This window comes from Fimicolochytrium jonesii (genome assembly GCF_025526975.1).
Source record: "Fimicolochytrium jonesii strain JEL569 chromosome Unknown EV422scaffold_12, whole genome shotgun sequence".
NCBI lineage: Eukaryota > Fungi > Chytridiomycota > Chytridiomycetes > Spizellomycetales > Powellomycetaceae > Fimicolochytrium > Fimicolochytrium jonesii.
In genome coordinates, this window is record NW_026515679.1 from 381,789 (window position 1) to 404,029 (window position 22,241).

General features: G+C 52.4%; 8 protein-coding genes across 8 annotated transcripts; 4 read left to right on the plus strand and 4 right to left on the minus strand.

Annotated features, from left to right (window-relative positions):
- Positions 1-612: 612 nt before the first annotated feature.
- Positions 613-2,123, plus strand: EV422DRAFT_496563 (uncharacterized protein; the record flags this gene model as incomplete). Its single annotated transcript, XM_053067885.1, has 5 exons — positions 613-808; positions 870-932; positions 996-1,238; positions 1,309-1,765; positions 1,928-2,123. Coding segments are annotated over 5 exons (1,155 nt in total), but the record flags the coding sequence as incomplete, so codon positions are not given.
- A 90-nt stretch (positions 2,124-2,213) lies between these two features.
- On the minus strand, positions 2,214-3,562 carry EV422DRAFT_61737 (N-terminal domain of NEFA-interacting nuclear protein NIP30-domain-containing protein). The gene is made up of 6 exons (XM_053074006.1): positions 3,258-3,562; positions 3,140-3,190; positions 3,007-3,030; positions 2,903-2,926; positions 2,811-2,837; positions 2,214-2,738 (listed from the first exon to the last, which is right to left on the minus strand). The coding sequence occupies exons 1-6, from the start codon at positions 3,376-3,378 to the stop codon at positions 2,305-2,307; spliced, it is 681 nt and encodes a 226-aa protein (XP_052925440.1). The 5' UTR covers positions 3,379-3,562; the 3' UTR covers positions 2,214-2,304.
- On the minus strand, positions 3,471-4,830 carry EV422DRAFT_530020 (S-adenosyl-L-methionine-dependent methyltransferase). Its single transcript, XM_053070367.1, has one exon. The coding sequence runs from the start codon at positions 4,761-4,763 to the stop codon at positions 3,747-3,749; it is 1,017 nt and encodes a 338-aa protein (XP_052925441.1). The 5' UTR covers positions 4,764-4,830; the 3' UTR covers positions 3,471-3,746.
- A 168-nt stretch (positions 4,831-4,998) lies between these two features.
- EV422DRAFT_567646 (Sec63 Brl domain-containing protein) lies at positions 4,999-11,402 on the plus strand (the record flags this gene model as incomplete). Its single annotated transcript, XM_053072564.1, has 2 exons — positions 4,999-10,068; positions 10,137-11,402. The coding sequence occupies 2 exons, from the start codon at positions 4,999-5,001 to the stop codon at positions 11,400-11,402; spliced, it is 6,336 nt and encodes a 2,111-aa protein (XP_052925442.1).
- Positions 11,403-11,686: 284 nt separating this feature from the next.
- EV422DRAFT_567647 (uncharacterized protein) lies at positions 11,687-12,863 on the minus strand (the record flags this gene model as incomplete). Its single annotated transcript, XM_053072565.1, has 4 exons — positions 11,687-12,036; positions 12,109-12,433; positions 12,498-12,546; positions 12,616-12,863. 4 exons carry the CDS (start codon positions 12,861-12,863, stop codon positions 11,687-11,689), a joined length of 972 nt encoding a protein of 323 aa, XP_052925443.1.
- A 546-nt stretch (positions 12,864-13,409) lies between these two features.
- Positions 13,410-15,171, plus strand: EV422DRAFT_530024 (uncharacterized protein). Its single transcript, XM_053070368.1, has 3 exons — positions 13,410-13,832; positions 13,911-13,915; positions 13,990-15,171. The coding sequence occupies exons 1-3, from the start codon at positions 13,513-13,515 to the stop codon at positions 15,117-15,119; spliced, it is 1,455 nt and encodes a 484-aa protein (XP_052925444.1). The 5' UTR covers positions 13,410-13,512; the 3' UTR covers positions 15,120-15,171.
- A 221-nt stretch (positions 15,172-15,392) lies between these two features.
- EV422DRAFT_496654 (ribosomal protein L13e) lies at positions 15,393-16,210 on the minus strand (the record flags this gene model as incomplete). Its single annotated transcript, XM_053067894.1, has 3 exons — positions 15,393-15,602; positions 15,680-15,853; positions 15,971-16,210. 3 exons carry the CDS (start codon positions 16,208-16,210, stop codon positions 15,393-15,395), a joined length of 624 nt encoding a protein of 207 aa, XP_052925445.1.
- Positions 16,211-17,647: 1,437 nt separating this feature from the next.
- Positions 17,648-22,117, plus strand: EV422DRAFT_62087 (ubiquitin carboxyl-terminal hydrolase-domain-containing protein). Its single transcript, XM_053074116.1, has 18 exons — positions 17,648-17,786; positions 17,865-17,988; positions 18,047-18,237; positions 18,300-18,501; positions 18,561-18,751; positions 18,820-19,102; positions 19,173-19,542; positions 19,607-19,884; positions 19,951-20,155; positions 20,231-20,252; positions 20,315-20,481; positions 20,548-20,642; positions 20,710-20,819; positions 20,876-21,014; positions 21,085-21,390; positions 21,451-21,535; positions 21,597-21,663; positions 21,732-22,117. The coding sequence occupies exons 1-18, from the start codon at positions 17,770-17,772 to the stop codon at positions 21,856-21,858; spliced, it is 2,979 nt and encodes a 992-aa protein (XP_052925446.1). The 5' UTR covers positions 17,648-17,769; the 3' UTR covers positions 21,859-22,117.
- Positions 22,118-22,241: the final 124 nt, after the last annotated feature.

The window sequence follows — 22,241 nt, forward strand, 5'->3', positions numbered from 1 at the left end:
CGCCGACGGTGGATCGGACGCTATGTTCGCCAAAACTCGGCCGTTGAGCAAACGTGGGGTTCCTGTGGGGCTCCTGCTTCTTTGGCGTCGAACGCGTGAGGGACCCTAGTCGCAGAATTATTTCGAGTAGCATTTGAGTAGCATGCCAAGTTTTGTTTCCGGTATTCTGCTGTTGCAAGCCTCTCGCTTGCCAAATAGAAACCCGAAAGAGCCCTCACCAGTCCACTGCAAAAGCGTCTGCGGTGAGCATACGCCTTGTAATCATGTCTTCGGCCTCACGGAGGCGAAACACGGAGTGTGATGATGAGGAAAAAGGGGGAGCCGACGATATGGGCGCCGGAAACATCGGCGCGGAAGGCGATAGAGGTGGGGCAGCCCTACCGACCCCAGTTGACTTCGAACCACAGTCGCCCACCAGCGAAGAGGTAGAAGAGGATACGGATTATGACGCAAATCTGGACAACAGCGCGGAAGAAGGCGAGAAGCTGTTGACTCTTCTCTATTCTATCGCGGAGGACCAGGCACGTAAAGGTGGGCTCCAGGTTCCGCCCTCGTGAGGACTTGATGGAAGGCTGACTCTGCGTCGTTCCAGAGGGTTTTGTCCACCGGTCCATAACCTGTAATCACTGCGGGACATCGCCCATCCGGGGGATCCGGTTCAAATGCGCGAACTGCGTGGATTTCGACGTGTGCGAAGCATGCGAGGCGCTGGAAGTTCATCTCAAGACGCATGTGTTTATCAAAGTGAGAGTTCCTATCCCGCCACTTATGAATGCGAGGAGCGCTATGTTCCCTGTTATGTATCCAGGTAGGGAGGCACTATGTAAGAGGGCATTTTGGTAATTGTCCTGATTGGCTTGTTTTGTCAGGGCGGGATTACACGAATCAGCCGGCGGAGATTGATTTTTCGGACCTCCAAATCAAGTCAAATTGTAAGTCTTCATGTATGGGCACTTGCTCTTGCGAAAATGACTTCATTCACTGGGACAACGCAGTCGATGTCATGGAGCTGAAGGGTCTCCATGAAGAATTCTTGTCATTATCAACCGGCGAGAACGGAGGCATCAATGCAACAACATTCAAGCAGTGCCTCGGACCTCTAGGGCTAGAAAAAAATCTGATTGTCGACCGCATCTTCCATTTTTTCGACCGTGACGAAGATGGGATAATACGGTTCGAAGAGCTGGTTTTGGGACTGTCGGTTCTGTGCAAAGGCGGCTTTGACGAACGGTTGAAATGTAAGAGTAAGAGCAGACCGTGTTCCGTCAGATACGGTCTAATCAAGCTGATCCCTCAATCTCGCGATAGGGGCATTCCGAGGCTATGATCTGGACAGCGACGGCTTCATATCGAGGGACGAGCTTCATCAGATGTTCAAAGCATATTTTAACCTCTCCATGGAGCTCGTCCGCGATGTGGTGAAAACCATGGAGGAAGGGATGATGGATTCGTTTGACGACGAAGGCACGAAACCAGTGTCAGCAGCGTTCGCGGGCCCATCAGGGCGGCATGTGGAGGACGACAACCCGGACGGGGATGGACTTGGGGAGGGGAGATCACCACAGAAGCTGAAAAAGCACTTTGAGGAGGACTCTTTCGACATTCTGGCGAGGTTCGCTGCACCAGGAAGCAACAACCCACGGCGGCGGTCTCATGTCTCCCCATCACAAAATCGCGGCTTTCGGCGACCAAGCAACGACCAATCACCAACATACGTCTCCCCAGCGTCTGACACGTTGTCAAGTATAGACTCTCCAACAAGCGCGTATAGCCCACCTGGCACTTCTGGCGCGCTGGGGCATAGACCAGGACGGAGACTGACTCTTCGAAGATCGTTACCACACCTTGCTACATCTTCCCCACTTCGGATAAGCCTGGATCCGGGGTCACCGCAAGCGTTTGGGCTGCCAAGTCCTGGGCCGTCCAGCTCGATCTCAGAACAGTGGCCGGTCATGGAAGCCATGTCGCAAAATGCGATACAGGAAATGGTGGACAAGACTTTCGAGTTGGCGGGACTGGCGGCCACGGATCCGCAGGGCCTGTCGTTTGAGGCTTTCGTGAAGGTGGTAGAAGCGGACAACAATCTGCTTTCGTGGTTTGAGGCTCTCGGAAGTGTCTTTTGAGATGTTCGCGGAACGACCAAACTGTATCATGCAGACAATTGTCCCAATTCTCCCGCTTTTGGAAGCATCATCTGACCAGGATATGCACATAAATATGCAATCTACTGTTCATATACACCATGGAATCTCGCATCTATGCATGGCTCGTTCGAATCCGCCATATACACCGGGAAAAGGGGCCTCAACTGCTATCACTGTCGTCGTCACTGGCATAGGATGAGAACAGCCCTAATGGGTTTGCGGGTGCAGCCGGTGCTGGTTTGGTATCTGGCACCCTGGTAATTTTGGTGGCCGCAGTCGCCGCCTTCGGTGATTTCGATGCATCCCCATCCGTTCTCGCCTTCTTCCCCAATGGAACCACCAAATCCTCCGACTTCCGTTTTCTGACCATCACACCCTTCAACAGATTCCTCTGAAAATCCTGTGCAGCAGGTGGCTTCTTTTGCGTGGGATCTGCTGCTGTTGTCCGCGCGGCGGCTGCTTTGACATCCATCGGTGGTTGTGCTTCTGCCACTGCTTTCCGGAACGCGTCCAGCTCCCGCCGTGTTTCCTGTGCAATCTCGTGGTCCTTCTTTGCGGTCTCGTCCGAGTAGTTTGAGAGAAACTGGTATTCGTCTTTGGAGCCGGATGTTACGCTCTGTGAGGCCTTGCCTCACGTTGTCGTGCCCGAAGGTCATGATCACGAACCTTCATCAAGTCTCCTCACGAGGTTACCTGCAATGATGGTTGACATAAGACATCGCTTGAAGCGAAACATCGAAGAAATGCGGGATACCTACCAAACTTCATCTTCTCCGCAAATTCTATGGATTGATTCGAAAGATCATGCATCAAATGGAGGTTACCAGACCATCTGCGAAACAAGTCAACCTCCCAAAAATACCTTCTTCCTCTATACGCTTCTTCTCTATTAACGAATTCATGTCAATCATACGACACCGGAGCTGAACAGTCTCCAAGCACTCTCCAACGGAACACGCCCGTCCAAGATAACCGTAAGGGCTCCCCATACTGACCAGCCAGGCGTTCATACAGTGGCCGTGGGTCATAAGGAATATCGTCAACCTCTACATTAAACACACAAAGATGCTGAGAAGCTAACATTGGAGTGCTTCAGCTCAGTGTCGTACGTACCTCTGCCTTCAGCCTTTGCTTCCTGTTCTCGCTCATTCCGCGCAGACTCTATCTCTGAGGCGCTGACGAACTTCCCCATCATCGCACCGGCGGCTTCATTCTTCGTGCTGAAGTCACCCATCTCTGCTTTCTTACTCGATTGTTGCAGATGTGCTACGGGTCCGCCTTTCTTTGCGAGTTTCTGACGAACGCAAGAAGTTCAAAAACCGGACTTTAGCAGACGCGTCCTATTCTCCGTTGCGCTTGCAACAGCAGGGACGTACCGATGTGATATACATATGTATAGTAAGTTATTATCTCTTTGCCGCTACTCAGTCTAAATAGGCTACTTTCTTATGTGCATTGGGAGCTAATGTGCACGAACTATTTACATCCACTATGGATAAGGGAAACAGGGAAACCGAAGGATGTTTCATTGATGAAAGGCTCTCGGTTGGCCGTCCGAGTAATATGGCTTGCCTGCATAGACATGGTGCTCCCTCAGAGCTCTTAGATAGTGCGTTGTTGTGGCACCGGTCCGGCGGGTTCGTGTGATCTTTTGAAGTCAGCCTCCACATCCCCACTTGCCTCTTCCTCGACCGTCTTCCTCCCTGCTACGATATAATTCATCTCCAGATCCCCGAAACCTCCCCCATCCAATATCCTCCACCTCTTCCCTACCACATCATACCCCAATCCTCTCGCTCTCCCCGTACTCTCACACCCACTCTCCGCCATCCAACCCTCCAGCTCCCCCGGCGTGATATATTTGTCATGTTCGTGCGTCCCTCGTGGCACCCACCCCAAAACATTCTCCGCGAGAAGAATTGTGAAGAAGTAAGATAGGGCAGTGCGGTTGATGGTGGAGAAGAAGACTAAACCGCCCGGTTTGGTGAGCGAGCTGCACAGGTGGGTGAACTGGCGTGGGTTGGTGACGTGTTCGATGATCTCAAGAGCGCAGACTATATCGAAGATCTCGTTATCAGCAACTAGTTGCTCAGCCGTCGTGTGCAGATAGGTGGGGTTATCTCGCAACATGGGGTCCTGTTGAGCATGCAGTTTCGCAATCGCAATATTCTCGAACCCCGCGTCGGCCCCGATTACAGTTGCACCCAAGCGTGCTAGGGCTTCGGAGAGGAGCCCGCCGCCACAGCCAATGTCGAGGATACGGAGTCCGGTGAAGGGTGCATTTGGGGAATGTGATTTGAGAAGGTTGGATCTGAACACTTCATCCCGGACATACCGCACGCGAACAGGGTTCATGCGGTGGAGGAGCTCATATTCGCCGCGCGGGTTCCACCATTCGGAGGCGGCGCGGTTGAATTTGGCGATTTCGGAGTCGTCGACTGACGAAGATGTTGCGGACGACGGTGATGTTGAGGATGTTGAGTGGGTGCGGAAGGGGGAAATTAACTTTGCAGCCTCAGTGCAGACGAGCGGCGATGGTCTCGAAAACGGCGATCGAGTTGCTATTGCTGTCCGTAGCGCCGTTCGTGCCAGACGGCCGCCGGGGAATGCGATACGCATGTCGTCCTTTGCTGTTGACGCTTGCGAATGTGGTTGATCGTAAGAGAGAGTAAAGAGTGTCAAGACGCGAACGGTGGGCAAGGGAGGACGCCCTTTCCACAACGCCCCATCTCCAGCCATTCCTCCACCCTCCACAGCAACATTTCCCGCTTATACCCTTGGGCAAAGGACGAATAACGGAGTTTCACATAGCTTCTCACCACTATATCGCTTTCATCAGCAGCATTCAACTACTATGTTGTCCCACCAAGCAAAGTTTACAGATACACTCCGGGGCTATTTGGGAAAAGTCCACGCTTCTGAAGGCTTGGACGATTTGGAGGACGAAGATAGAAGTATCTTGGAACTCAGCACTACACAGGCGAATGGGGACGTTGAAGACTGGGAAGCCATCGTTGCAGATATCAAGGAAACGCTCGCGAAGCAGGAAGATTGGGCGCAGGATGGGGCAAACCAGTATCTATTGGAATCAGAGTTTGGGGGCAACGTCCCATTTCAGAACCCCTTCCGGTCTCTGCAGGCTGTCGCAGAGCTACCCCGGGATAGTGACGTGGAGACTGTGGCTTATGAGGAACCACAGGTAGCCCCACCTCTTCCTAAACGCAGTGAGCCATCCCCCTCACCGGTGGTCGCATCGGAGAAACGGTTCGACAGAAGTTGGCTCCTAGAGCAGTGCGAGATACATCTCACTCAGGAGCCTGGCGCATTGACCGCTGCGGAGTTGGGCACTGACGTCTTTGCGATCTTGCGATCGAACCGGGGCGATGATGACATTCAGAGCGCTTTGGTCGATCTTCTGGGTTACTCTAATCTGGGCTTCCTTCACGAACTTCTTGGACATCGTCGGAAAATCGTCGAAACGATCACCGAACAGGCTCAGTATGAGAGCCCCCCGGCACCGGACAGAATTGAGTCCGCTCCAGCCTACCAACCGCGAGCACCTGTATATGGAGCGCAGGTTACCGTCATGTCCGAGACAGAAAAGGTGCAGATGAAGCAACAGAGAAGGGAAGCGAAGAAACGGAACAAACTTACTCGAGAAGAAGACGACCTGCTCGCCTCAGCAAGCATCCTGGGCTTCGAAGGACAGCATCTTCGAAAAGTGAGGGAAGAGCAGCTGCGAAATGGTCCGGAAACGACGGACAACGGATTTGATCTGGTGCGTGCTCCCGAGGAGGAGCTGCCCAATGTTTATCGGTCAGGATCGGGCGGTTCCACCCTATCGATGTTCGGGACCCGGTTTGCCCTCCCCGTTGGAACAGAACGGGGGGATTACAAGGATTACGAGGAGTTGACCATCCCTATCGCGCAACCAGCACCGGTTCGCTCTACGGAGAGACGCGTGCCCATCAGCGACTTGGATCCGTGGGCCCAACGAGGGTTCAAAGGCTACACAGCTTTGAACCGAGTCCAGTCCATAGTATATCCGATTGCATTCGGCACGAACGAGAACATGCTTGTCTGCGCACCTACTGGAGCTGGTAAAACGGACATTGCCATGCTGACCATCCTTCGGACACTAGCTCAGTTCCGCGAGGACGGATACCTGAGGAAGAACGACTTCAAGATCATCTACGTCGCCCCGATGAAGGCGCTAGCGGCCGAAATCGTTCGCAAGTTTTCTTCCCGACTGGGGAAGAGAGAGGAAGAGGGAGGTCTCGGCATTGCTGTGCGCGAGTTGACTGGGGATATGCAGCTGACGAAAGCGGAAATCGCAGCTACCCAAGTCATTGTGACGACGCCCGAAAAGTGGGACGTTGTCACTCGGAAGAGTGTCGGAGACACGGAATTGGCACAGAAGGTGCGCCTGCTGATCATCGATGAAGTGCATCTGCTTCATGAAGATCGTGGATCTGTCATTGAGAGCATCGTTGCGCGGACGTTGCGACAAGTGGAGTCGAGTCAATCGATGATTCGTATCGTTGGGCTGTCGGCGACGCTTCCCAACTTTGGGGACGTGGCCGCCTTCCTCGGGGTCAACAAGCAGCAAGGATTGTTTTACTTTGACTCGAGCTTCCGCCCTGTTCCGTTGGAACAGCATTTTATTGGAGTGAAGGGGAAAGCGGGGTCTCAGTTGGTGCGCAAGAAAATGGATGAAATTTGTTACGACAACGTCGCCGACCTTGTGCGGAACGGTGCACAGGTCATGGTATTTGTGCATTCGCGGAAAGACACTGTGAAGACTGCGATGATGCTGAGGGACGAGGCACTCAACGAGAATTCCCTCGGCATATTCGACACCACAGAAAACCCGCAATATGGACTTGTGCTGAAGGAGGTGCAAAAATCGAGAAACAAGGAGCTGAGAGAGCTCTTCGCCACTGGGTTCGGAATCCACCACGCGGGAATGCTACGATCTGACCGCTCACTGACGGAGCGGCTGTTCGAGAAAGGTCTCATCAAGGTCCTATGTTGTACGGCAACCCTGGCCTGGGGCGTCAACTTACCGGCCTACGCGGTCATCATCAAGGGTACGCAAGTGTATGACGCAAAGAAAGGAGGATTCATCGATCTATCCATCCTCGATGTTCTGCAAATCTTCGGTCGTGCTGGACGACCTCAGTACGAGGATCGTGGTGTCGGTTATATCCTTACATCGCACGATAAGCTCACTCACTACGTATCCTCCATGACTCAACAACATCCGATCGAGTCTCAATTCGCCAATAACTTGACCGACAATCTCAACGCCGAGATTTCTTTGGGGACGGTTACGAATATGGACGAAGCTGTACGATGGCTGTCGTATACGTACCTGTACGCTCGGATGATGAAGAACCCTTTCCAATACGGGTTGAATTGGGCCGAGGTTCAAGAGGATCCCACCCTGGGCAAAAGGCGTCGGGACCTTATCAACAACGCTGCCAAAACTCTAGCCAAAACGCAGATGATCAACTATGACGAAAGGAATGGCTACCTTACACCCAAAGACTTGGGTAGAACTGCAAGCAGCTTTTACATCCAGACTGCCAGTATCGAGATTTTCAACAGCATGATGAGGCCTCGAATGACGGAGGCCGACGTGCTGAGCATGCTGAGTATGAGCACAGAATTCGACAACATCAAAGTGCGAGAAGAAGAGGTTCAGGAGCTGAAGGGCATGGAGGAGGGTTGCATGTGCGCCGTGAAGGGCGGGATCGACACAAATTACGGGAAAACAAACATCCTGCTGCAGAGTTACATTTCTCGGACCCATGTGGAGGACTTCGCACTAGTGTCTGATGTGGGTTACGTTGCTCAGAACGCGTCGCGTATCCTACGAGCGCTCTTCGAGATCGCACTGGGTCGAAACTGGGGTCCAACCGCTTCCACAATCCTCTCGCTGTGTAAAGCGGTCGACAAGCGCATGTGGTCGTTTGAACATCCACTCAGTCAATTCGATCTCCCTGTGGAGATCATGAGGAAGCTGGAGAATGCTCCGAAGCAGTTGACGATCGAAGACATCCGGGAAATGGATGGCAGAGAGGTCGGCCAGCTTGTCCGCCATCAGAAGATGGGAAGAACTGTCGTCAAGTGCGCCGAGCACTTCCCATCATTGATTCTTGACGCTTCAATTGCCCCGATCACCCGCACCGTCCTTCGGGTCACGCTGACCATCACACCGGACTTTGTCTGGAACGATCGGGTTCACGGCATGGTAGAACCATGGTGGATATGGGTTGAGGATCACGAGAACACCGAGATTCTGTACAGCGAGTACTTCCTGTTGCATAAACGACAACAGGATGAATCCCAGAAGATCGGCTTTACGATTCCGATTCCGACAACCTCATCGACAGTCGACCAGCTGCCGCCTCAAATCTTTATCCGAGCGGTTTCAGACCGATGGATTGGAGCCGACGTGATCATTCCCGTGTCGTTCAAACATCTGATCTTGCCAAGCTTGAACCGGTCACCAGTCACTGAACTTCTTGCTTTGCAACCGTTGCCCATCTCGGCCTTACAAGATCCCGTTCTGGAAGACATTTGCGCATCGAGATTCCAATATTTCAACCCGGTACAAACGCAGATCTTCCACACGCTGTACAGAAGCGAACACAATGTTCTGGTCGGCGCTCCCACGGGGTCTGGCAAAACTGTCGCAGCCGAGCTTGCAATGTGGGCTGCATTCCGTGAGCGACCCAACTCGAAAGTGGTCTACATCGCCCCGCTCAAAGCCTTGGTACGCGAACGAGTGTCGGACTGGAGGGCACGTCTCACTGGACCGATGAACCGGTCACTAGTCGAGTTGACTGGCGATGTAACACCGGACCTACGCACCATTCAGTCCGCCGACATCATCATCACGACGCCCGAGAAATGGGACGGCATCAGTCGTAGCTGGCAAACCCGTAAATACGTGACGGACGTTTCCCTTGTCATCATCGACGAAATTCACTTGCTCGGTGGCGATCGTGGACCGATCTTGGAAGTCATCGTGTCGCGTATGAACTACATCTCGTCACGAACGCAAAAGAACATCCGAATCGTCGGATTGAGTACAGCGCTAGCGAATGCCAACGATCTTGCCGATTGGCTCGGAATCAAGGATGTAGGACTTTTCAACTTCCGACACTCTGTCCGCCCCGTCCCGTTGGAGATCTACATTGATGGATTCGCTGGAAAGCATTACTGTCCGCGCATGATGTCGATGAACAAACCCACCTACGCAGCGATTATGACACACTCGCCGACGAAACCCGTCATCGTTTTCGTCTCGTCCCGACGACAAACGCGACTAACCGCACAGGATTTGATCTCGCTATGTGGCTTGGACGAGAATCCCAAGCGCTTCCTGCACATGGCGGAGGAAGATTTGGAGATCCTTGCCTCGCAAGTCAAAGATCAATCCTTGAAGCTTTCTCTCGGATTCGGCATTGGGCTCCACCACGCCGGCTTGATCGAGTCGGATAGGAAGCTATCTGAAGAGCTCTTCGTCAACGGCAAGATTCAGATTCTGATTGCTACCAGTACGTTGGCTTGGGGAGTCAATTACCCCGCACATCTGGTCGTCATCAAAGGAACGGAATTCTATGATGCCAAGGTCAAAGGCTATGTGGACTTCCAGATCACCGACGTCTTGCAGATGATGGGACGTGCCGGGCGACCGCAGTTCGACGACTCCGGTGTGGCGCGCATTTTGGTTCATGATGTCAAGAAGAATTTTTACAAGAAGTTCCTGCATGAGCCTTTCCCTGTGGAGAGCAGTCTGCATACTTGCTTGCATGATCATGTCTGTGCTGAGATTGTGGGAGGCGCAATCACAAGCAAGCAGGACGCTATGGATCACCTGACATGGACGTACCTATACAGGCGGCTCAAAATGGTGAGTCCTGCAGGATGTGTACGCTGTTGAATTCTCGTCATCTCATACCTCTCTCTCGCTCTTGCCAGAATCCAACCTTCTATGGAGTCGAGGATCCAACACCCGGAGGCGTTAACGTATACATGTCAAAGCTTGTGGAAGACACAATACGAGATCTGGAAGAGTCGACATGTGTCCAGGTGGACGGTGAATTCTCCCTGGCCCCAACAACGTATGGCAGGATCGCCTCCTACTACTACCTGCACTTCACGAGCATGAAGGTCCTCAACCAACGTCTCGGACCGAACTTCAAGGCCCCGACTTTGGGATCCCGTCCATCAGACGGCGACTTCCCCGAGCTCTTGCGGATTCTTTGTCAAGTAGCCGAATACGATGAGTTACCCGTGCGCCATAATGAAGACAAGATGAACATCGAACTCGAAAAACTCGTGCCCATTCCTATCAACTACACGGAGGATGCTAGCCAGTCCTCTTTCACTAGGAGCGACGGACCAATAGTTGAATACGATGACCCACACGCTAAAGCGTTCCTGCTTCTGCAAGCACATTTGACTCGCCTTCGCAACATGCCGTGCGCCGATTATTTCACGGACATGGTGTCGGTGCTGGACCAATCCATTCGTGTGATGCAAGCCATGGTGGACGTTGCCGCAGAGCATGGCTTCTTGTCAACCTGCCTTGGAATCATGAATATGATGCAATGCATCAAGCAAGCCACATGGCCAACAACGTCTTCCATCTTGACATTGCCAAGGACGTCTCCGGAGCCCGTCAACAACCTCAAGTTCAATGGCTCGCCAGTCCGCACGCTCGCCCAGTTTACGCGCATGAGTTCGACCGAAGTGGATGGCGTCTTTTCCGCTGCAGGGTTCTCGCGCAACGACAGGGAGGAAATCAAAAGGGTAGTTTCGAACCTCCCCTCCATTGAAGTCAAGTGCCGCGTCCTGAACGCCGTAGAAAAAGTTCCAGGCCTCTGGGGCGTGGATGCGGGACAGGAATACGAGATCCGGGTCGAGATTGTCCGAAAGCGACCGTTCGGCGACGCGCCCAGTGGAGACCGTCAGTTGCGCGTGTACTCGCCAAAGTTCCCCAAGCCGCAGTATGAAGGGTGGTGGATCGTGCTGGGCGACGCGGCTGAGGATGATGTCCTCGCGCTCAAGCGGCAGGCGGCCTCGGCCGATGGAGCGAGAGGCGCTAAACAGCAGCGGATGACAACCGGGTTGAGATTCATTGCCCCGGATGATGTGGGCGAAGTGCAGCTTTCGCTCTTTGTTGTTAGTGATGCATATGTAGGGTTGGACGATGTCACCAAAATCAGGTTGCTCGTCAAGTAGCCAGATCCCGTACTGTAGATACATCACATATTCCCATCCTCTCAAAACTTCTTAAAGGGGCTGCACCTAGATTACACCTCCAGATCCAGCCCTAATCTCTACATTCGTAATGGCCATTCATGATGTGCGCCGCGACGGCTGAGACCTCTCAGTTGGGCTGCAGATATGTTGCACTTCGATCATCGCGTGCGTTCTTGAGAGTAACGGGCGTGGAAACAAATTTCAAGATACATCCAGAAAATAGAGCAGAACTTGGAAAGTACTCTATTGATCTCAACAGCGTTCTAAAAAGACATGACCCCTTCATTTACATTCCCCTGTTGTGGTTGGGGATTTGCATATGGATCCTGTGTCCCCGTTTGTGTCGAGGAAGTCGCGCTCGTCAAAGGTTGTTGCTGCTGCTGTTGGGGACTTGGCACAGCCTGCTGCGGAGAGGGTTGTGCTGGCTGCTGTGGGAGCTGCTGTTGCTGCGACTGTGGGGCCGCTCTAAGAGGGTGTGGGAAGGCCGAGATGATCGGCGGTGGAGGTTGCTGTTGTGGTGGAGGCTGCTCGGGCGACTTTCCTGCGGCGGAAGCAATCGTGGGTGATATCCAATCTACGGACATCAGAATCGCGAATGTGCATAGTCCTATCCCTGCAGATTGGGAGACACAACCTGTCAGACATCGGTTGCATAAGACAGGACCGTGCCACAGTGATAACTCACAAACAATGAACCGCGTCGTCTCCACTTTCATAGTTTCGATCTTCGTTTTCAGATCACTAATTTTGACTATGAGCTTATGGTGAATCTCTTGAATGCTCAGATCCGTATCCGTCCCAATCTCCCGCCCATCTGTTTTGTGGTTGTTCAGGTCCATGGATACATCCGATTTGAGATTTCCCACAAGTTCAGAAAACTTGGCGTTCATTGTTTCTGTGTCCCTCAATATCTGTTCCGTGTCTGATTTGAGTTGCGCCGAGTCGTTCTGGCGAAGAAGCTGCAGTTCGTTGCGGAGCTCTTGCAGATGAGCTTTATACAGGTATGTTTGCTGGGGCGGATATGCTGGTCAGTCATCTGGAAGAATCCGAGCAAGGTTCCCAATCGAGACTCACGTTCTCCAGATCGGTCTTCGATAGGATGCCAGATCTTATGGAAAGTGTGCTGATTGGAAACGGGGATAAGTATCGATGATCAAGTCACGAACCCTGTCAAGGCTTTCCAGAAACCAACCTATCCACTAGAACGGCATTGATGCTCTTCATGATAGCAACAGCCTGTCCACGTGTAAACCCTTGACGCTCTAATTGTCTGACTAACTTGTATGTATCAAAATTGAACCGGGAGGTTATCGTCCTCCTTTGCCCTGGCCTAGTTGCGCCGGCGCCACCTAAAGACTGTCGGGCCTCTGGTTCAAGCATTGCAGATGCAGAGCGGATATACTCTGACATGGCAGTCCGCGTTGACGGACCGAAAGTCATTGCTCGCGAGTTCTCGGGAGATTGCACGGCCGCAGGAGTTCCTGGCCGGCTCCGACGGAACGCTAGCCACCATGCCGCGTTGTTGGTGTGGGATGAGGAGGTTTGAGTTTGGCGAGTTTTCGAGTCAGATGTTGCGGCTTTGCCGTTTGCTGACGATGGCTGGGGCGCTGGGGTATGAGCGGATGAGGAGGACACATTGCGGTGCCTTCTTGGGCCTCTCGACACTGGAAGAATGCTTAGTGGAATATAGCCGCCAGACGGCCCAAAGAGTAGTACATTCCCCGGCTTCGGCACTTTGGCTATTCCCAGGAGGACAAGGGGGACACCCAGTCAGCAACTGCACTTCGATGCACTGTGTCCAATGTCACAGCAATCTACGAACCCATACCTGCCGCACACGCACGAAAGGCGAGGTGGTTGAACCTCCCCATATCCGTCACACTCGGTCGAAGTTATTCCAACAAATAGTCGAAGGACAGGGACAGTTAGCAGTACGTGTTGGTTGCGTTGGTTCTGCGGATGTTGACATGCTGAACTGGAGTCAGAACTTGGTCGGAATTGATCACCAGATAAAACGCGACTGTCCCTCCTGCATCTCCATGCCCCCCTCGGCTTTCCACCATTCCACTACCCGTTGCTGGAACTAGCGATGAGCGATATACCCGTCCAGACTTCGGCAGGCCAACTGGAGACTCGAGGAACACCGGAGCCTGAAAACAGAGCAGCGGTCGACCACTCGCGTACGGTTGACGGAATTGGGACGCCCAAGAGAGCAGCGGACGATGGAGCAACCGACCCGTCGGTGAGCCCTGAGGAGAAGGGCAAGGCAGAGGCGGGGCTTCCAAAACAGCCAGCTTTGAAGAAAACCAAGACTGGCATTGCTCGGGAGAAGATAGAAGATACACTCACCTGTGCCATTTGCCTCTCGGGTTTGCACCAGGCCGTCAGTTGCCAGCCTTGTCTTCATAGGTAAGCCCGTGGGTGTAGGAAGTACATCCCATTGCAGACTCTGCTGATGCTTCCGCGTCACTCATATCTCTTTATGTCTTTCTCTAGTTTCTGCGGGTATGCTATTGAAAGGTCTTGCACTCGGAACACGTCGAAAGTGAACTAAAATGTTGCTCGAGCAGAGGATGTTTGACGGGATGGATAAAATCTGGACATAGTGCAAAATGCCCGCAGTGCCGAGGCACTATCACTATGGCGGGATGGAATCACAATCTGAATGCACTGCTCGAAGCCTACCTGACATTGAATCCGAGCAACGCACGAAGTGAAGAGGAAATCAAGGACCTCGAGACAGCCAACATGTTCGGCCCAGGCGACAAACCTATGCGGTTAGCGGATACGTCTCATCAGGACGAATTTCTCAGTGCCAGTGAGGATTCATACGAAGACGATGAGGATGAGGATGACGATGATGGACTTCCTCCGCTCCATGCGTGCCCGTGCCCACTCCGATCCGCGGCCGGACCTCTCAGGGGCTTTCAGTTTCATAACATACCGCCTGGCTCGTTTTCCGAGAATCGATTCGAGCAAACACTGCTTCGAAACTACCTAACCGAAAAGCGCTTATCCGTGAACAGCGTTTGGCTCAGTGGGTTGGACGACATCCAGCATGGAAGATACATATTGGAAACGATTCTGGGGCAGCATAAAGTACGACGCGCAGTTGTCAACACCAATGGAGGCGACGCAAATGCTGCCCAAGTGACCGACGGACAAGCCAACGCGGGACCGCAACCAACAGGCAATGCCCACGAGGCGACCAACGGAGAAGGCGCCGCAGGATCGCAGCTAGGTGTCGATGCTGACGCAGCGACTGACAGAGAACCCTCCGCAGGGCTGCAACCAGTTGCTAATGCCGATGAAGCAACTGATGGAGAAGCCAGCGCGGAACCCCTTCCCGATATCGAAGATGCCGAGCATAACGCTCCAGAACCTGGAGCAGCTGCTCAACCCAATGCGCAACAGGCGCCAAGCAATCCCAATATCCTTCCCGAATTGTGCATATTCTGCTGCACCAGCATTTTCGAAGAACTATGCTACCTATACCGTGAAGACTTGTGTCTGAATGACCCCAGCAACAGCTTCCTTCCAGCTGAGGCTCGCAATAGGCCGAATTGTTGGTACGGGCGCGAATGCCGAACGCAGCGTCACAACGAGTCGCATGCGAGGCGACTCAATCATGTTTGCGCGCCTACTCCCAACCCGAACGCAAGAAACCGTGCTGTCCCGCTGCTGGGTTCTGTGTAAATAGTTTCCAATTTTAGTTGCACCCCCCCCCCCCTCTCCCCCCCCCTCCTCCGTAGGTGCCTCAGTATGGTATTGGCTCTCGAAGCTCGGCGTGTTGTAGATACTGGCATATTCCTTTCGACCCCGTCTTCCGTCTTCTTACATACATACCCAACTTTGCGGAATATTGTCCGCAATGGCAATCTCATGAACCAACGGCGATCTCCCGTGCAAGAAGCTGCAAAATGATATATTGAAACGAAAGTGGTGAAAAGATGCCTATCGAATCGGGCTCTATTTCTTGGCCTTCTCCTCCTCCTCAGCCTTCTTCGCACGAGCTTCCCTGACACCCTTGAGCTTCTTGTCAGAGCGAGCCTTGCGAAGAGCGGCGTAAGCGTGGACCTTTGGCTTGTCCCCGAGGGGACGCTCAACGTCAGTGTTGGCGAGCTGAACGATGGGGAGGATGGCTCCACTAAGTTGAGTGGCGGCACCGGTGGCGGCGGCCTATGAATACACGATGTGTTTTGTGAGCAAAACACCATATTCCGATTGTGGTTCAGTGGCCTAAGTGGAATACGTACGTCAGAGTCACCTTTCTTGGGCTTGTTCGCTTTCTTGGGGAACACAATCAAGCGGGCGTGGTACTCCTTCAGACGCTGAACGTTGGCCTCGAGACCTTCGGTAGAGCGGTTTTTACGACGATGGTCGACCGCAATGCCGATGGAGCGAGCCTCCTTTCGGCGGACACCGGCGGCCTACAAAAGCGATTCGGATCGGGCATAAATTCTCTCTGCGCTTGACACAGTTCCTCCTTTTCACCTTTCTCCGCAGACAACTCCAGCCCCAGAACACCACCCCTTCGCAAAGCCCACCTTCAACTCCTCGAGGGTGAAACCACGGCCAGCCCTCAGCTTCATGTTGTACTTGACAGTCTGGCCACGGACGGCGGGGCGGAGGAGACCGTCGACGGGGCGAGGAGCCAAAAGGGCGGCCTTCTTAATCCTCTGCACACGGCGGGACTTCTTCTTTCCGGGCTGATCGAACCACGTGCGGACGTGGAGCTGCCAGTCCTTGCGGAAGTGCTGGTTGGGCAGAACGTTGTTGTGCTTCATTGTGGCTATGAAAAATTGCGAAAATCGAGGTTAAAGGGAAGTTGACAACCAGTGCCAACCCTAATGTCGAATTATCCCATTTGGCTATTCGCGATGGTTTCTGGGCGTTGGTCGTTTGAGACGGTCTCCTCCAGTTCGACTCCCACCCTCCTATCTCTACTCTCATAGTTCGAAGCTGTTCCACCTTCAGTGATCAGCTCCTTCCCAGCACTGCTACAAAATTGCAGCCGCCCTCGCCGGGGGATATCCCACTCGCCACCCAAGCCAGCCGCGAGCGTACCTTATCCTCCGTCTGAAAAGAAGAGTTAGTCTTGGGAAGCTTGCAGCCACGAAGAGTGTCCTCGCGGATATGCCTGGTAGTCTTCACAAAAGAAAACGCTGCAAACATTTGGCGGTCGTCTCATCAAGTCGCTCTCGTTGAACCACATCACGTGACCGACAAACTTCGATTCAAGTTTAAAATGCAGATTTCAATTTTCCAAAGCACTCCATCCGAACGGACACTGCTGAGGAGAATGATATGCGCATCGATTCGCTTCTAGATCAAAGTCTTTGAGTGGATGAGATGCATTGGTCTCATAGCCTTGCACGAGCTTCGCCTCAGAGAGTCCGTTTGTAGAATGTGCGCGGATATCTCCTAAGTTGCCCAGTCTATTCTTTCCCGTAGTATAAGAGTCAAATCCTTACTACCGGAGCAATGCACGGCAAGATGGAAGTGTTGCACCGTGGGGAGTGAGCTCAGAGCTCAGGGGTAGAGCATCCACTGCAGATGCTCTTGATGTTTGCACATTACTATGGGGATGGAAAAGGGCTTATGGAAACCTGTATTCAATTGACGTGGCTCGCGTCGAAAACAGCGTCACCCGTTTGATGACTAGCTTCCGATCGTGGCTTTGCCCCGAATTCTGCCACATTCGAGGTTGGAGATCGGCACTTCAGGAGCGTTACTTCACTTGCCGACTTTGTGCCACAACGCACTACTGGCATCTGGGCACTTAGAAAAGGTGCAGAAAAGCGTCCGGATGGCCAGTCATTGGAGAGAACTCCGCCGAGTAGGACTGGGTAAGGCTCCTCCTGCAACTTGGGCCGTGAGAATGCTGCCTTAGGTGTGCGCCGTGTTAGTAATGGGAAAGCTTCCGTAGGGTGGGGTTCTTCCTACTCGTCGGCTTCATAGTTTTCATCTTGATAACCTGTGGTTTAGACGTTGAGCGCACCTACACATTCTTAGTTCTTTTTGGGCTTTGCAGGGACAGTTCAAAATCCGGTCCAACCAATATCTACTATCAGTTTTGACCCTTTGGAAGAGCTACTATGGGCTGGCGGCGCGAATGTAAATACATATCAATGTTCTTCAATACGAATATTTTGCATCTGAGTAAAACGACGTCCCTTTTTACTCGTAGGGTCGTGTGTCATCCTTGTTCGTAGACAACGAGGATGTCGCGCGATACACGAGCTTTCCAAGCCATGCTAGTCGTGTGTGCAACATCCTGCTGAATGACCACGGTCTATATTCCATCGGAGGGAGAAATGTGAGGCATACGACACGGAGGGGCTTGATGAAGTGGAGCATAGGGTAACACTCGAAAGGCGCGGGGCATTACAATGGACGACATCCGGACTAAGGAGCATGCTTCTTATGATGTGCCATCAGGATCGATGGAGGACACCAGCCACTGAGCATGTCGTTCACGAATACCACCTCGGAGCTTTTGGTGAGCACAACAAACAGGAAGTTGATGCTCATCAACCTATTTCGAGGCTCTGCTATCAAACAGGTACATCGCAGAAGAGCTGAAAGGCATCATGGCGGTTCCCAAACTCATCCGTCCGCAGATGGATTTGGACGATGACGTTACAGTGATGAAGCAGTCCCGAATAATATGCTGTGGAACGGCGGATGGCAGAGTCGTTATGCGCGATCCAAGGTCGCTCAAAGTTGAGAACTATATATTGGCGCATTCCGGGACCATCACTGATCTGGACATCGCTGGAAACATTGTGATAACCTGCGGTTTCTCCTCGAGGTAAGCTATGTTCGAGAAAGGTGGTCCTTAGTCCAAACACTGACACCGTATGTTACTCCTAGAGGAGGAGCGTTAGCGCCTGATGGAATGATCAAGATGTTTGACATCCGGACGATGAGGGCGCTGGCGCCTATCCCATTCCCGTCCGGACCCACATTCCTCCGGTTTCACCCTCGGCTGACATCAACGGTAGTGGGAGCGTCGCCCAACGGCCAATTTCAGTTTTGCAACGCGGTCAACACTTCCGAAGCGACATTCTACCAGGTACAGTCCTCCAGCCGTCTGGCATTCGAGCTCACGCCTCACTCACGCCCCTTCCTTAGGCTCAAGTCAGTGGTGTTCTGAGTGCGCTAGACTTCTCTAGCTCAGGGGAGCTACTGGCTTTCGCCGATTCAGCTGGAGTTGTCTCCCTATGGAGCGAGAAGAACGAAGCTCGCGTGAATTTCAACTCACGGCTGACTGAGTTTGCAGATCAACCTCCACCACCAAGTGAGATCAAGATCACGGACGATAGGTGCGGTGGTTTAATGATATCCCTGCCTGAGAAGTTCCACGCTCTAACAGCATATCCTTGATTACCAGTCCCCTGTCTCTTATCGGGATGCCCTACTACTCAACTCGATTGCTCTCAGCATGGCCCGAGAAGCTAACTTTTGAGGTCGGACAGTCAGCCCCGAAGGTTCCGGCCGAGGTTCTCGCCAACGTGAAGACCATCGATTTCGTTGGTTATGCTTCGAACCCTCGTACCTCGCGAAGAAACCAAAACCTGGCCTCCGCACGCAAGGCTCGCAAGGAAGTCTCCGAAGTGCCCAAGTTCCGCTCTGAGCAAGATCGAGAGAAATACTTTGGCAAAAGAGGCGCTCAGGTATGATTTGCGTGCCCTCCCGCCTCGCGTACAATCACATCATCTTATTCATCCTTTCGTGAATCTTCAGGACAACCAGGACACTGATGATGAGCAGTCAAAGAACCAACGGGCTAGCTCCACGCCCAAGTACTACAAGCGCGTGGAGATCAAGTACAGCAAGTTTGGAGTGGAAGACTTTGATTTCGGATTCTACAACAAGACGCATTATGGCGGCCTTGAAACGGACATCACAAATTCGTACGCCAATTCTTTACTGCAAGTGATGTTCTTCACGCGACCACTTAGAGAGGTGGTAAAGGGTCACATCAAGATGTCGTGTGCAAAGGAGTACTGCCTGGCATGCGAGCTGGGATTCTTGTTCAGAATGCTTGAGGACTCGCTCGGTGCGAATTGTCAAGCCACCAATTTCTTGCGCGCTTTCAAAACTATCCCTCAAGGTATGCAGATCCTGTGCCGATATGAAGCGCTCGCGGCGGTTGATCTCACGTGAGCGATCCTTAGCTAGTGCTCTCGGTTTGTTTGAGCCGGACCAGCCAAGCTCAGCGACCAACTACGCAACGCTCATTCAGAACTTCAATCGATTCATCCTGGAACGGATTCAATTTGAGCTCGGAGATGATACCCGGATGTTGGTCATACCGCGGCCATACAGCACGTTGTCAACGACGATGCAGCAGATATTCGGGCTGCAATTGCAGGCCATCAGCCAGTGTCAGTGTAGCGCGTTGAATGCTCGAGATACGTGTCCTTTTGTTGTGGATTTGCAGTACCCAAAGCGGGTATGAATCATTCTCGCATTTGCCGAATCAAAACTTCCCTGCAACTGATAGGTTATGTTTCCGCAGGTTGTTGGCGGCAAAACGGCAGACTCTACGTTTGTGGGCATACTGCAAAGCAGTATAAATCGAGTGTCGTCCACAAAAGCGTGGTGCGAAACCTGCAAGAAGTATCAGCCGACGAGCCAGTATCGGAAGCTACAAAGACCACCAAACGTGCTGAGCATAAACGCCTGTGCAACTACTGAGGAGGAGCTGGAGCTGTTTAGAGCAGGTCGGTGCTCTTCAAGCTGTACATATCACCCCGGCACGGGGAATACTCACCTGTTTTCTGACACTTTGTCCGTAGATCCAACCTTTGTTCCCGCTAGGTTCGTGAACTTCGATATAATGTCGACGGGAGATTCCGGCGCTAATGCAATTTTGATTCCAGGCTTGCCCTCGTATTCGACAACGATGAGCTATCGATTCTTCACCTAGATGATGAGCAGCTATTGCCGTCGAGCCCCACCGCTCTCGTCGCAGTGTACGAACTCTCAGCCAGCGTCGTGGAGATTCGCGAAGAGAAACAATTGCCGCATCTTGTGTCCCACATTCGAAGTGAGCGCTTAATGAAGTAAGCCTGTTCAGCCCAGTACATACTAATTTTCTCCCGTCGCATCTCAGCTGGCAATAATGGTGTGCAAGAGTGGATTGTCTTCAACGACTTCATGGTTCAACCTGTATCAGAAACCGAACCACGAACATACCATAAATGGAAGGCAAGTGCAGATGCTGGGATTCACCATGGACCATGCTACTTGTCCGCTAACTTCCCCTCATTCGCAGAATCCATGCGTGCTCCAATATAAAATCATTGACCTTGATATGGTGCAAGACTTCAGAATGCTGCCAACAACTCCACATGCAAGAGGCTTGAGGGAGATGGTCCTCTTGAAGTATGCATTCATGGCCATCGACGCAACGCAGTGTCGAACCCCTTTAATGACTTCAGCTCTTCGTCTCTTTCACTTTGCAGTCGACGGAAAGAACGGGATCTCAAGATCGCGTACAGGCTTCTGAAGCCTGCCGAACTACCGAATCAACGTGGATATCTCTGCGCATTAGATGCCGAGTTCGTGGCGCTCAGTAAGGTTCGTATCAACTGGGAACATTCAAAGCACTGAGGTTTTGGAAGAGTAAGCGAGTGATATCCTTGTGCAGGATGAGGCAGAGATCCGAAGCGATGGGACACGATCTGTGATCAAACCATCTCGTCTGAGTTTGGCCCGGGTCACCGTCTTGCGCGGCGATGGGTCGGATGAAGGCGTTCCTTTCATCGATGAGTACATTTCGACAACTGAAGAAGTGGTCGACTACCTCACTGAGTTCTCGGGCATCAAATGTAAGGGGCGGACTTTATTTGCCATAAGTTTCAATTTGAAAGTCGGGCGCACTATTGATTGGTCGTACCTTCCAGCCGGCGATCTGGATATAGCGCTCTCGAGACACCCGTTGGTTTCTCTGAAGGTAATTGCCGCCGTAGTTGTCCTGGTGACTTCGATTGACGAACGTGTCAATACTACACAGTCTGCGTACAAGAAACTGCGCCTGCTCGTGGATCTCGGTTGCGTGTTTGTTGGGCATGGCTTGAAGAAGGACTTCAGAATCATAAGTGAGTTGCTTGTTCGGTCATGGAGAATCTCCCGCTCTGCTCACCGGATTTTGGTCTGCAGATATCCTGGTTCCACCGGATCAAGTCATTGATACAGTAGACATATTCTTCATACAAAACCGGCAGAGGTTGGTCGAGCTTCACTTTCTCGTGGACCTACCATTAGTGGATTAACACCAACATCACCCCATTACAGAAAATTGTCTTTGCGGTTTCTGGCGTGGTGTCTCCTGCGGTTGGACATCCAGAGCGAAACCCACGACAGTTCAGAGGATGCGAGAACGGTCAGTTTCGTCGGCGCGCGTTCGTTTGACTTTCCATAGTGATATATTGACATTGACTTTCGTCCCATCTGGCAGGCACTCCTTTTGTACAAACAGTATGTAGAACTAAAGCGAGTAGGGCGGTTTGAAGAGGTTTTGGAAGAGATCTACGAGGAGGGGCGGTCTGTGAACTTTAAACCTCCTCCTCGTGGGACTGTGATAGGGGAGCCCAATGTATATACTAGTCTCGCTGCCATAAGGGAGGCCGCAATGAAATAGAAAATCTAAAAACCCGAATGTGCAAATTGGTTGGCATGACCCATTATGGTATAACCCAGCTGGGCAAATTGTGTATTTGCTGCGTTACCAAATCGACGTTGTCGCATCGAGGTCGTGCTTCTTACTGAATCTGCCAGACGTGGAAACGTTGATTCGAGCCCGCA

Excerpts from the sequence above, each read along its gene's own strand:
- EV422DRAFT_62087 (XM_053074116.1), top strand. Across the intron at positions 18,752-18,819 it reads ATCAAGATCACGGACGATAG|TCCCCTGTCTCTTATCGGGA; the intron begins GTGCGGTGGTTT and ends CTTGATTACCAG. Across the intron at positions 19,543-19,606 it reads TTTCAAAACTATCCCTCAAG|CTAGTGCTCTCGGTTTGTTT; the intron begins GTATGCAGATCC and ends AGCGATCCTTAG.
- EV422DRAFT_530024 (XM_053070368.1), top strand. The coding sequence starts at position 13,513 with ATGAGCGATATACCCGTCCAGACTTCGGCAGGCCAACTGGAGACTCGA.
- EV422DRAFT_530020 (XM_053070367.1), bottom strand. The coding sequence starts at position 4,763 with ATGCGTATCGCATTCCCCGGCGGCCGTCTGGCACGAACGGCGCTACGG.
- EV422DRAFT_61737 (XM_053074006.1), bottom strand. The coding sequence starts at position 3,378 with ATGGGTGACTTCAGCACGAAGAATGAAGCCGCCGGTGCGATGATGGGG. Across the intron at positions 3,191-3,257 it reads AGCAAAGGCTGAAGGCAGAG|AGGTTGACGATATTCCTTAT; the intron begins GTACGTACGACA and ends TGTTTAATGTAG. Across the intron at positions 2,739-2,810 it reads CGTGAGGAGACTTGATGAAG|ACGAATACCAGTTTCTCTCA; the intron begins GTTCGTGATCAT and ends CCGGCTCCAAAG.